Here is a 13852-nt window from a genome sequence, read left to right as displayed (position 1 = left end):
TTGATTGAAAAGGAGCTTGTTCAGTAGAATAGATAGAAGATGAAAATAGTTCAGAGGGGAAGCTTTTAGCCAAAGTATTCTGCAGACATCCCAACTTCCCCCATGTACTGTACATGGCAACCACAGCCCTGTTGCCTTCAGACTGACTTAATCTTCACACTGCACTTAATCTTTCCTCCACCCTCTCCACAGGGCTAAGAGGAAAGAACGGAAACAGCTGGGATTAAGTGGAGAAGGTGTACTCTTCTTGCTGTGTTTGCAGTAGGGCAGGCATGTGATGGTGAATGTTGAAACAAAATACAAATCCAAGTGAAGACATCATGCCAGTGTCCAGCTTGGGGAGTTTTGGCTTGGTTGTAACGCCTTCTCACACTGGAAATGCCTGTGGAAAGGCTGAAAAAACTGTGATAGTGCCGATATAAATGCTGCCTTGTAGTATGTGGAATAAAAGGTGTCTTTTCATTAGGACTGCTTCTTTCCCTCTGCGCTCCCCTGCCATTGCCAGGGCCTGAAGTCTCTCAGTTCCTTAGGCGATTGCTGTATGTTACAGGTTTCCTTCACATCCTAGAGATGTTTCTTAACATAATAACTTGCAAGGTAAAGATGCTTTTATCTAGATATCCTGTCTTCAGGTTGAGGTGGGCTCATCAAGCTTTGGTCTGTTTAACTGCATCCTGACACTACAGCTGCTACTTTTAGATTTTACCATTCGTAAGGAAACCCCTGCATTACCAAACACTCTCTCTCCTTTCAGGACTCTGATGTTTTGGGTTTGATTTGTAGAATGATGTAAGAGCAGTGCTTAACATTTCCTCTTCTGGTTGAAGAGTCTTAGTCCTTCCCACCGCCATTTCTTCTGGCAGAACTTCATCCCACAAGAAGTCAGACTGGCCAGCAGCCTGTACCAGAGCAGGAGTAGGGCAAACTTCATTCAGAAGCTGATCTGAGCTGTTGTGCTTCTCCTTTAAAATGAGTGTGCAATGCTTCTGCTACTAATCAAGTGACATTTTCATCCAGCAGTTACAAAATGCAGCAGAAAGACTGCTGGAAATCTCTCCAGAAAGGGGGAAGAACTGAAGAGTGGGAACAGTTACATCTGTCTGTAACTGAAGCGAACAGCCTCTGCAGGAGCAGTGTGGGTTGTACAAAGAGTTTTGTGAGCCCTTGAGAGGCTTCGTTTGTGGTTTAGTTGAAGCGCTGAGCTAATGTTGAGGTTGGCTCTTACAAGGTGTGAGCCCATTCATTTATTTCAGTGACTGGCTTTTGGAACAGGCAGATACCACTTTCTTAATTGTCCAGATCTGGGTCTGTATTTCAGCCTTGACAAACACTATTCCCTTACTACTCTCCAGAACTACTAAGGTCCATGAATGAATTCATTCACACCCCTGTAATTTTTGGTGTGTTGCTAAGGGTGGCCATCATCCCAAGAGACATTAGAACTTGCATGTGTGTATTTTCAGCATTGTTGACATTTTTTTTTTGGTACTTTTGTCCCATGATTGAGTAACAGCAGTTTCTTCAGCTGGCTGTCATAGAATTATTGAGGTCTTTCTAGGCCTTGCAAGCAACACTTGCAACATTTTTCCTCCTGCAGGCTGGATATTGCATTATTCCTTCATATTGTTTTCTACAAAGGGGAAAACTTAGGTCAGCCAGAGGAAGATCAGCCCCCTAATATGTATTTGACTTGCTCAGGTGTTCCAGTGCTTACTGAACATGAGTTCTAATATTCCAATGAATACTGAACATGAGTTACTTTTAAACGAACAATACTAAAAAAAAAAAAAAGAAATCCAATTATAGTAGTAGCTGTCAGTGTGGAAAACAAAACTATTAAATTCTGTTGTACAAATGGATCTTCTTAGTTCCTAAACAGCATAGATCAAACTGTTTCTTCCTTTTCTTGTGAATTAGTGGCACAGATAAATTGTACCAGAGAGACTAATGCAGTTTAGACATTTAAAACATTTCACTCTTTTAGTATATAAACAGTCTGTATGCTTTGGATACATAACATCAGTATGTAATCCCAGTTGCACATTAATAAAAGGTCAGATTAATTTTATATGGTAAATGCAAGGTACTGCTATGTAAAGTAGTAATAGGATGGACCAATGCATTAGGAGCATGAGTTCTTAGTGCACTTAAAAGCTTTTAAGCTGGAAAAGCTATTTTTCTGGCTGAGGCAGATTTCTGTCTATTAAATATTTTCTTTGAGTTGTCTCCATGACTCCATTTCTCCCTTTTTGTTTCCTCCAGGCATACATGCCAAAACAAATCCCAGAGCCCTCATCAGCAATTGTACTGCAGGGAGAAGTCTGGATAAGATACCCAGCATAGCCAGTAAACACAATGGGATAAGTGGGTAACTGTCACTGTCACCCAAGGGTGTCCTGGATATTTACTCATTGCTGTCCTATCGGAAGGAAGGACCAAACATCAAAGTCAGGTTTTTGCAGAAGTAAAGTAGGGCAGATGCATAAAGGAAAACATTTTAATAACTATGCATTATTAATATCACTAGCAGACTATTAAATCACTCATACAACAGGCATTTAATGAAGGGAAATATGTTGTTTGAACATTGTGTAATTGTCAAACTCATCTGGCAGAGCAGCATGCTTTGCTCCTTGAGCTATGACAGTTTCGTGAGGTTGCCAGCAGAATCGAAAAGGTTGGCATTTCACTGTAGAGATTCAGAATGATTTTACGGCTGAAGCTACAAAGTCATGCTGGAGAGAGCTAAATTCAGTCTGCTTTTTTTGTGACAAATCTTTATAGTCTCTTCATCTGTCTACCTGTTGATTCCCCACTCTGTAGAAGCATTGTAACATTTTCTTCTCCTCAACACTTTACCTTTTTAGGATCTATGACACAGCTCAAGATACTGTTTTAAATGGAACTCTTCATCAGATTTAATAGCTGGAGCATTCTTTAAAAGCCTAGCCACAAACCCCTTTGCATCTGCAATTTAACTTTAATTTGAAATTCAGTTTTGAAGGAATCAATATTTAGCAACTTTTTGCTTTTGACTAAGTCTGCTTATGTAAGGAAAATAAGCTTTTCCATTATTCCACTTAGACTAAAAATGAATTTCCCTAAGTTTTAAGTAGAAGAAGTAGGATTTATGGATAGGATGCTAAATGTTTTCCTTGCAAGAGGCATCCTGAAGAAATGAAATACATTCTACAGAATCCTCGAGTACATAAAATACCCAATGTTTGAATCTCTCCCAGGTTTGTATCAACCAGAAAGTAAGTTGTTCAGATCAGTGGTGTACAAGGCACAAGTTTGGGACACCTGCTGAGGTACCAGATAATAAATATGACACATACTTTCAGAAAATAAAAAAAATGCCTTCAGCTGCTTTTTGTGAATGGCCTGGCCTTGTTAGTGTGCACAGGGAGACAATGAGAACAGCACATAAGTCAAGATTTCAGGGAAATTAGGCACTGGAAAGCCTCATTTCAGATTGCAGTCTATCTAGGCATGGAGCTTTTCATCCCTCTTGAGACTGAAATGGCTTTAATGCCCAGTAGTTCTCTTAAGTGGGAAGTTGATAAGGAAAATAAGGCATACCAGATAAGTAGTGCACAAAGATCTGGAGAAGTTCAATGTTTGACCATATTTTGATCTTGGTTTTTGTGTCTTAACAGTGATGCAGAAATTCAGCGTAAGAGAAAAATTAAAAGTAGTGGGGGATAATTTCTTTTCATGGACTTTTACAGAGAAAATAGCACAACTAGTGATTTGTGCACTGTGAAAAAAACACTTTTGGCTTTAACTTCTATGTTATGAGAGAGAACATCATTACAGTTTATGATTCAATTGCTGCCAAAGTGTAGGTAGCAGCATAAAAAGGAACATAACCTTGATCGTTGTGAAATCTTGCATTAACTTTGTGCTTCTTTCTAACCACTAAAAGCAGTCACATACAGGCTGTATTTAACATATTTGTTCTTTCATATACCAAAAAGCATTCTCACATCAAAACAGTGTCATCAGCTGTAATGTTCTTTGTAGATCTACCCTTCCGTTTCACAGGGAAGAGATGGAGAGATGGAGTGATTTGATTTATTAATAAACCAAAGAGCTTTTGCCATAAATCAGAATTCTTCAGCTTTGTTTCCTTATGTAAACTACTATTCTAATTAGATTTTCTTTCCTCCCAGATATTGTTTGGTTAAAGACCATAATCACATATTTCAAGTTAATTGTAACAGAATACAAATATACAGACAGTTAGATTTAGTGATAAAGTACTTTTAGTTCCAAAACTGAGTAATAAATTAAAAGAATTCTACAAAGGAGGGAGAAAGACAATATATTCCATAGTAGTGATGGGTAAGTTGGGTACGCTTAGTCCTCTCTGATCTTTCTTTTTTTGTGAAGACTTTAGAAACCTCTAGATTTTAAGTACCTTTTTTTTTTTTTTTTTGTTAAATAGCTGGCCTTGCTGGCAAGTTTTCTTAGCAGAAAGGGAATCCAGTCTGCAAGCTTCCAGTTGCTCTAGAAGTTAATGTGTCTGTACTGCACTGAAAACATGCTCTCTCTGCTGAGTTCAGCAGCCATACAAAGCCTGCATTTGATTACATTACAGTTTATTATTAGGTGTCTAGGATTCCCTCAGGGCATTCATCAAAGATGTTAAAATTTCTTTCTTTTCTTTTTTTAAGACCACTGAATGAAATTTTGTGCTAAATTAAATGTAATATATATAGTATGTTATAATAAAAAGACAAGAAATGATTCCTATTCCAGTCTTTTCCCTCCAACTTACAAATGCAGTTTAAGCTACAGTGGTGAATAGTTATTTTCTTCTGTACCATTTTTTTTTTCTGCCAAGGAACATATTGGAGCAAGGAAGGAAAAGATTGTCTTCTGGAAGAGCAGAGCAGGCCTTATGTAGAGAAAACAGGCTTTCCCAGCACAGCAAGCTTTGATGTGACTTGGGAGAACTTCACCTTCTCCAACAAGCTCAGGCAAAGCCAGCTGCCAGATAACCCTGGCTGCTAGTATAGTGTCTCTGTAATATGAACCTGTGACTGCTGGAGTGTGTAAAGTCAGGAGCTGTAGTAGCAGATTTCAGATGTCAAAGCCTGAAAGCTCTATGATGTCTGTTCTAGGCAGTGGTTGCTTCCTTGTGACTGCTGGTGTCTGTGCCTGTCTGAAGTGAGCAGATAAGGAACAAGGGTCAAAAGGGGTGTGAATGTGTGGCTTTACAATACGTGCCCCGTTCTACAGCCTAATTATGTCTTAGGTATCTCTATAGAACTAGGTACTTCCAAGCATTCTCAGCATCAAACTTCAGTCACCTAGAGAAGTTTAAGGCTGACCAGGAGATACAGCTAATGAGCTGAAATACCAATGGTATTTAGTTCTGAGAAGATCATCTGGATTTCTTGCAATGGCTCAGGTACTTGGCTGTCAGCCTTGACATAATTTGGGGAGTCTGATTCTCAGCATAGCAGTCTTTGCTCAAAGCTGTCTTTTGGTTTTACTCCTTTTTTTTTCTTCCTTGTTTACAAGCAGAATTCTGCATGTAAAAGTTTTTCTTTCCTCCAGTGGGCTGTAGCTGTCTCTAAGTGACAGCCCATCTTCACAGTTCTCTTTATCATCTTTTGTTTCTTGAAAATACAGGAAAGATTTTCAAAAGTGTCAGGCGTGGGTGGTTTGAATTGTCTCCTGTATACTGTAAGTCTGTTGTTCTTCCAGGTGTAACTGGTAGGAAAATGAAGGAGGGTGCCAGTGGTTATTCTGACATATCCTCTAGTTTCTTTTATCTCTAATTTAAAATCTGGTTTCTTTCACCTCTTCTGAGTAGAGTCAATATCAAAAAAACAGACACCTGTGTGTTTCAGAGAAGCTGGCAATAAGATTGTGTTTGTCCTCTGGTTAGTGATTCTCAGTCTCACAAGTGTGCTCTAAAAAGTAGTGGTTGGGATCTACAGCTGCTCAGAAAAACCATTATGAAACATAAGATATGAAGTGCTAGCACTGTTGCGAGCTTAGTAATATGATAATACACAATTGGTTCTTTTATTTAAGTGTGATGCAAAGCAGCTTTATAAAGGTAGTCCTTGTTGATGAAGACAGCCTTCTCCACAGCACCAGGATCAGATATCTCTGCTTTCACAGCATAGTTTGTTTGATCTGGCAAAGAAAGGAGAACCTTGATTTTTATTTAACAAAATAAAGTAATTATGCTCTGCTATGATGTTTTTCCTCAAACACAACAAGGTGCTAACTACAGGTAAACTTATATAGTCAGCAAAAATACCAGCGTCAGAATAATGAACTAGACAATCAAGAATGTTTTTAAGTGATAATTAAAAAGAGGTACCAACGTGCCTGTAACAAATGTGGTTAGAGCCTTCCCAAATCTTCGTTCGCGAAGCCCAGCCATGGCATAAAAAGAGGTATTCTGCTATATGTGTGTAATTTACTGTAGTAGATTCATTTATCTCTGTTGGCATAAAGCAATTAAGAAGTCTTGCTAATATTTCAAAAGCTCATATTAGCGTTGCCGTAATTGGCAGTATATTGACTTATTTGTCCTAGATTTTCAGTAGCTTCACTGAACATGAAGTATAATGATGCTATTGAATTTTGAGCTTTCCCAGGTAAATTTCATTTTCCTACTCCAGACCAAATTCATTTGATTGCTGGACTCAGCGTCTTTTATCTAATGCTTATAGAAACTCACATCTTCCAGTTGCAGAACAAAAAAGTCATCCTTGTAAGGGATATTTTCTCAGGTCCCTTTGGTTTTCAGCGCCAGTCATCAATGTCTTTGCTTTGATTGCCTTTGGAAAAAAACTGAACTTTAACATATTACAAAAGCTAGAAAAGAAAGAGATTTTGGATATAATTTGCAAGTATTTGCTCTAAGTAATTAACATTTTTATTATTCCAGGACTCAGAGTTTGACCCTTTGAAGTTCACCAGTGTCATTGAATGTGAGAAGCCAAACAATGACTTAAGTAGGTTTCGAGGTTACATGTGAGTATTTCATATAATATCCTTCAGTATACACTTTTTTTCTCTAATATGGAATAAAATAAATGCTGGTTTGTTTTGCACTGACTTATGTAAGTTGCATCATCATCGCATCTAAATAGAGCTGCATATTTAAAGCCCTTGTAGAGGATCCCCACTTTAAGGTGAGATGGGAGCCTCACGTTTCCATTCCTTAGGATGGATTTAGCTGTTATCTTCAATCAGTTTACACTCTAGAAATGAAGGCATAAACCCACTGCAGTTACAGACACTCTTCTCCCTTCCCTCCATGCATCAAAAAAAGCCCATCTGGAAATGGGAGGAAATAGAAAACCCATCCAAGAGAGGCAACAAACACAATTTGTTGGACACTGCTTTTATGAAGATGGATCTGTTGCATGTTTCTTTTAATATATGTGTCATTGAGGAAAATAATATATTTCTCCAGCTGTGGCATTATTCTTTTCTTCTCATTCACACAAAAAAAAAATTATTGGCTCACATGATGGATGTGCTTGTACATTACCACATCACCTATGCCCACTTGACTTAATTCTAAACAAACAGAATTGCATTAACTGGGTGCTTATATCTGGCCAATCAGTCCTTCTCCAAAAGAAATGTTTTAGGATGTGCAAAGCACTTTGCTTCTAACGTAGCTGATTGTGGTGACTTAGGAGATGGATTCTTGCAAACTTATTTTTCCACACAGTTACCACATGGAGAGAGCCCAGATTTGCCTGAAGAGAGTTAAGCACAAAATAATTGTTTCGAATACAATGGTTTCCCACCCATATTGATTAGAAGTGATAAACAGTATTAAATTCTGTAAATGTCACAAGGTAAATTGCTGGAACTTGGGAAGTTTTTTATAGTGGTGCCATTTACCACCTCAGTTACTACTCTCAGATGTCACAGATTGAGTAGGATGTACTGTCAACTGGTGTAAATCGGGACAGTTTCTTTGAAACTACAACAAGTTGTAGTGTGGGAAAACGTGTTCCTTTATTTAGCAGCACAAAGCCCTACAGTTCATGTAAAGATAAAAGTTTAGTATTAGACATTACTGCATGAGGGTGTGTAACTGTCTCCATTAATAGAAAGCCTGCTGTACTGCAGAAATGCGATTTCCAGATATGGAAATGGAAAGTGTGGCAGCTTTTCTAGCACGCTCTGTGTGAATCTTAGTCCCCAAAATATTGAGCAGAGGTTGAAAACCATAGAAAATATGCGTAAATTTGTTTTGCATTATATTTTTACTTATTTACTCCATATGGAAAAGGCCTGTGGCATGTAAGTTACAGAACCATTTATGTAGCAGAAAACATGGTGTTATCTTTTGGATGGCTATTATTCAATATTGGTTATATTTAATCGTCTTCATATTTTATTGTTTCACAAATGATGTGAATATATTTTGACACAGCAAAAAAGACACAAATTCTGAATATGGCGGAAAGCAACAGGTAATTTCCAACTCTCATCAGCTATGCTGCAAGAGATTTACAGCTGAAGGACCATGGACCGTTTGAAGTAAATAGTGGAGACCAACCCCTCGGCAAATAAATTCTCAGTCTCCTAATTTATCACAGATAAAGGCTTCCCCCCCCCCTCTTTTTAGATTTCCTTCATTAGTATAATGAAATCATGGATCTATTTCAAATCATACAGTAGCAACATATAGCATTGAAACATATCATTTCTATGTTAAACTCAGATCTTAATTCTTGTTCAAAGTCTTACCAATGGTTGCTGCTTGAAAGAACGGTTTAGATAGCTTCCAGCCAATAATAGCTCAACTGAAAAGAAATAATACTGAGATATTTAAATAGGAGTGCCATGAAATAATAGATTGTCAAGAAATCCATATGTAAAAGCTGTGCTGAGACATTACTACCAAAGTTTGCTTGAAGTTTTGACTACTTAGTAAGTTTCCACTTTTGACTAAGACTTTTTTTTTTCTGTTTGAAATATGAAATGCTCTTTGGTTCTAATGTCTGTGCGGACAAATCTTTTGGGGAACAGAAATGTTTTTGTATGTGTGCTCTAAACATGTAAAAAACTCTGTTCCCCACAACTTTTCTGAAACACGATCACTATAGGTAACCAATGTAGCACAGGCAGGCAAGAATAAAAGGAGACACAATATTAAAAAAAATATTTAAAAATACTGCAAAATGCACTGAGATGGGCTTGGCCCTACCCTTTATCTGCAAAAGCGTAGCAAGCACATTACTGCATATGACTTCTTCAGCTGTATTGCCACGGTCTGCACTGAACACAATTGGGGTGTGCAGACACATAGACAGAGTACCAGTTTTGCTCAGGTGTTTGCTTTAATACTGCTTTGCAGTTTCTGTACCTTCAGATATCCCAAACATATTCCCTCGCTTTTATTTCCCCTATAAGAAGTATTCTGTGTAAAAAGAATAGAATAAAACCTAGCATGCCCCCTGCCTGTATGGGTCTAGCCAGTATGCATGGCAAAATTTCAGAATCCCGTGCCAGCTTCCAAAAATAGCAAAACTGGCCTTGAAATCATGTTTTTACCTTTTTGTGTGTATATGGGCAAGGGAAAAAGAAAAGTCATGGTTGGCATTCTGACTTTTCAGCTTTACTCTGAAAATAAAAAAAGTATTATTAGACAAGGACATAAAACTTTATCTAATCATACCTAAATAGGTATAGCATGGAATTGTAACAATAATGATAATAATTATGATATTAATAATAACATGAAGATGAATATGAATCATATGGATACATGTGTGTATTTCTATTTAAAAGCTTGTCATATCAAAACCAAATTGATATAAAATCATGTTATAGTTTTTTTAAGGAAAAACAATTTTATGTATATATATACAGTGATGTCTCTCTAGTGTGCTACAGTAACGCCACCTCTTCTGGAAAAAAAAACACAAAACAACCTAGACTAAGTTTCATCACACTTTAGAGTCAGGAAGTTTCTGACTGATCACTGAAACTATGTTTAAGATTGTTATTTTCTTTGGGAGTGTCAAGCCTTGGAAAGTAATACCAGCTCTATCATTTGCTTTGTAAGATGAGAAAACAAAAAGTGAAAGAAAATACTCTCATTTGAACATAGGTTTGATACATTTCCTTGTTATTTAATGCTGGTAAACGCATAACAAGGAAAAACATAATAGAAGGATGAAGTGTGCTACCATTGGACTTATTTTTGTGTTGCTGTATTAAACCCAAACTCTTACTTCTATACAAACACTTTCAGGGTACTGTAGCGTAGTAGTAGCTAACTGCATCTGATCTGCCCATTTCTCCTACTTCGTGGTGCATTTGTATTTTAGATGCTTGGATGCTACACATTGCAGTGTCATCCATGTGAGAAACTGTAGAGAAAAAGAGCGTTGCACCTGCACTTGCCCGCGCGTTCCCTCACGGCTTAGCCTTTGCATTCCAGGCATCTGAGAGGCTTCAGCTGGATGCTGTTTTAAATAATGACCGAGAAAATTTTCCTTCTTTGCCTATAACTTATACTGGCCTGAATCCAGATAGGGGAAAACAGACTGTTCAACTTTTGTAATAAGCTTAAAGTTTATAACTCTGCAGGGCTAGAAATGGGATCTAGGCTGTCTCTGAACCCAGACATAAAGTTGTAGAATTGGCAGGTTTGTTATCAAAATGAGCAGTTTTATCTAACTCTAGTTTTCATTATTATTTTAACCCAGATCTTTATGTATATAATTTTTTCTTCCTTTTAGCATCAATGCCCAACTGTCTTATATGTATATTCTGTTAGCGAGTCACTGGGCATGACTGTAGACAAGAGGGAAGCAAGAGTTTCCTCCAGCCTCTGCCAGCTTCTTTCTCCTAGATTTTGATTTCACCCATGTTTTCTAAAGATCTGATGAGCAACAGTTAAGTTATCTGACTTCATTTGGATATGAAAAGTAAAAAGCAGCACCAAGTGCATGTAAGGATGAGATGTGGTCAGAAGGCTCAGCCTGTGGGTCAGGGCAGTAGATTGGGGTATTGACACCTACTGTATTTCTTTCTAGTATTTCTTTGGTAAGAACATGTGAATAGTGGGTTAATCATATCCACTGCACAGCTGCTTTTAGGTGGACTGGATTAACTGTGATTGCTCAGCCAGTTTGCACATGCACAGGAAGTCCAGTGCATTTTCAAAGCATTAGCTAGGCTGCACACATGCTGTCGATTTGGCCTGCATATCTCTAGTGAGCATTTGTCCAGTACATTTGTATATCTAACAGCAACTGGTGCTGCTCCAGCTGGGTGGCTGCATGTCAGGGATCCTTCGGTAAGTATTCTCAGTTTTCAAAATCTGACAGAGAATCTTCCCAGGAGGAAGATCTAAGGAAATATTTTGCCATCAGATAGAAAAAGACTTCTTAAATTTGAAGGTGTTTCCTGGGCTTGCTATATTACAGAGCAGTATGATTTAACAAGCTTAATGTTTTGATATTCTGTGTTTTGTTCTGTTTTTAAACTTTCTGTAGTATACATAAAAGTGGAAAAAAGGATGGACTGTTCAAAGATAATCTTTTGTTACGTGGATGTACCATTAGAAATACAGAAGAAGTTGCAGGAATAGTAATCTATGCAGGTAAAAGCTGGTTTTCTGTCTTAAGAGATTCTGCCCTTTTATAGTTTCCTTAAAATAATAACAAAATTCCATATGACACATTTGATGCAATTCCTTCTGCAGGGCATGAGACAAAAGCTTTGTTAAATAATAATGGACCACGTTACAAACGCAGTAAGCTTGAAAGACAGATGAATGCTGATGTCCTTTGGTGTGTCCTCATACTTCTAATCATGTGTCTGTTCTCTGCCATTGGTAAGTGCTCTTTACAAATAGGAATTTAAGTGTCACACTGTCTTGGGATTCATGCACTTAGCTTTATTGAAAACATATGTATCTGCCAAAACATGAAATCCATAAAGCTACCTCCATGCTAATTTTTGTTGTGTTTTCTTCTTTGAAATCAAAATGTGTCGATACATAAGCTGATCTAAATAGCTTCTTAGTGTCAATTGAATATATGCTATTAGCACAGAGATCTGAAGGCTTAGATTCTACTACCCATTCAAGAATGCCAAGTCCAAAAAAACCCACTTTATATGTACTCCCATTGAAATTACAGGTGGTGGAGTGTAACATGCCATTAATCAGTCAACAATGTAATTTATGAGCAGAAAATCACCATAATTAGCGCAGTGCTATTACCCAGTACTATTTATTAAATCCAGAGCACAGTGTACAACATGGAAAAGCTATCCCTAGGGCTGCAGCTTTAACATAGAAGAAATAAGTAAAAGTGTAAGTCTGCATAAATTAGAAGTAGAATACTCTCTAGACTTCTTGGAGTGCTTAAAGGAACTGCTGGAGTTCAGGTTAATTCTCTTCAGACCTTTTTTTTTCTATTCATTTGCAAGGAGGAATTGAGTTTTACATTTGGCACCCAAAATTACTCTTTATGTATGGCATATGAATTCCATGTCCTTAATATTTGTGTGTTCTGTAATGTTTGTATGTGAGTCATATGGCATAAACACCAGAATGTTTCCTAACAACCATGGTGTAGTTTAATAACAATCTTATGCCATTTAAATATATCTCTGTGTGCCTTTTTCCAGGTATTGTTAAATACTGTTTAAAGATGAGTATTTCCAGCTGTGAATCACCCAGCATATTTGTTTCCACTGAGTTCATGACACACTTTTGTAGTGTCTCAGTGCCGGGCAGCCAGTCTGCAAGGCTGAAGTATCATGGTTAGATTCCAATTGCAGGGAGCCGCTGCCTGCAGCTATCCCCTCTGCCACTGCATCCGAGGTGTTGCCCCCAGAGCAGCAGCAGTGGGGTGTGCCCTGAGAGCGGCATCAGTTCATCTGAAACTCCTGAGAGGCGAGAATGTGAAGGGAAGGAGTTGGCGCACGGTAGGTGACAGGGGTGCCTTCCCTTGTGTCCCGTCTGCTACAAGGCTGGAAGCCACCAGCAGAGGGCCAGAGCAAACTGCTGGAGGTGGTAACAACCACAGACAGCTGGAAAGACATTTACTCGAGCCCTTGGAAACCAGAGATGCCTGGTGCTTCAAGACGTTAAAAGCTGTGTTCTGTAGAAGTCAGGTAATTTTTGTGGCTTCTGTTGAGAAACTGTAAGTGGAGGTACAACACTTAATTCTTTTGAAAATCTAAGGATATTTATAAAACAAGTCTTTATGTAGGTCATTCTCAGTGTGGAGCTTTTGATTTTTGCTCTCAATAAAGACATGATGGTAATCCATTCGTACTGGTTGTATAAGGACAAAATAATGTGCTCACTTGGCAGATTTATTTTTCAAGAGTTCAATGCTGGGTTTTTGTATCGAGATGTAAGGGATCTTGTCAAAGGTGGCTTACAAAAGATTACTTTTTAAGTAGACCTTTGTCCTTTTTTTCTAATTTCTGACAAATAGTGAAAATAGTTTGAATGCGTCTTATTGTGGCAGAATTCTTCCTTTTTTAACCTTGAAAGCGTCAGGCATACCATTTTAGAATTTTTAGGACTGTAAATCTTAGTGCTGTACTGGAAAAGGCAACGTTCTGTCCCTTTAGCAAGAACGTAATTTTCCTGAAATAATAACAATCTTATCTTTATTTAGTTATCAGCACAATCAATTGAAAAAATGTTTTGAGCACAGCTCAGTATTTTTCTGTTTTTCATTCCTCAGCTTCCATGCTATTGATTCTGCTGATGCTGTTATTTCATTAGTTCTGTACATGTGGTGGACAAGATTCACACAGTAAAATTAAAGTCTCTTCTGACTTTATCCATCAGAAACTAGTTTAGTGATAGCTGACTAGT

The 13852-nt window shown here is 37.8% G+C and overlaps 1 protein-coding gene across 1 annotated transcript in view; it reads left to right on the top strand.

The window, feature by feature from the left end:
* Positions 1 to 13852, top strand: part of ATP10A (ATPase phospholipid transporting 10A (putative)) — a 111347-nt gene that overhangs the window by 55172 nt on the left and 42323 nt on the right. Inside the window, exons 3-5 of the mRNA XM_027726394.2 lie at positions 6920 to 7005; positions 11505 to 11611; positions 11714 to 11845. Coding sequence (XP_027582195.2) covers positions 6920 to 7005; positions 11505 to 11611; positions 11714 to 11845 — 325 coding nt within the window. The remainder of the gene's footprint in view (positions 1 to 6919; positions 7006 to 11504; positions 11612 to 11713; positions 11846 to 13852) is intronic.

This window comes from Pipra filicauda, unplaced genomic scaffold (genome assembly GCF_003945595.2).
Source record: "Pipra filicauda isolate LSUMZ 115617 unplaced genomic scaffold, ASM394559v2 scaffold468_size503134_pilon, whole genome shotgun sequence".
NCBI lineage: Eukaryota > Metazoa > Chordata > Aves > Passeriformes > Pipridae > Pipra > Pipra filicauda.
This window is presented reverse-complemented; position numbering and strand designations above follow the sequence as displayed.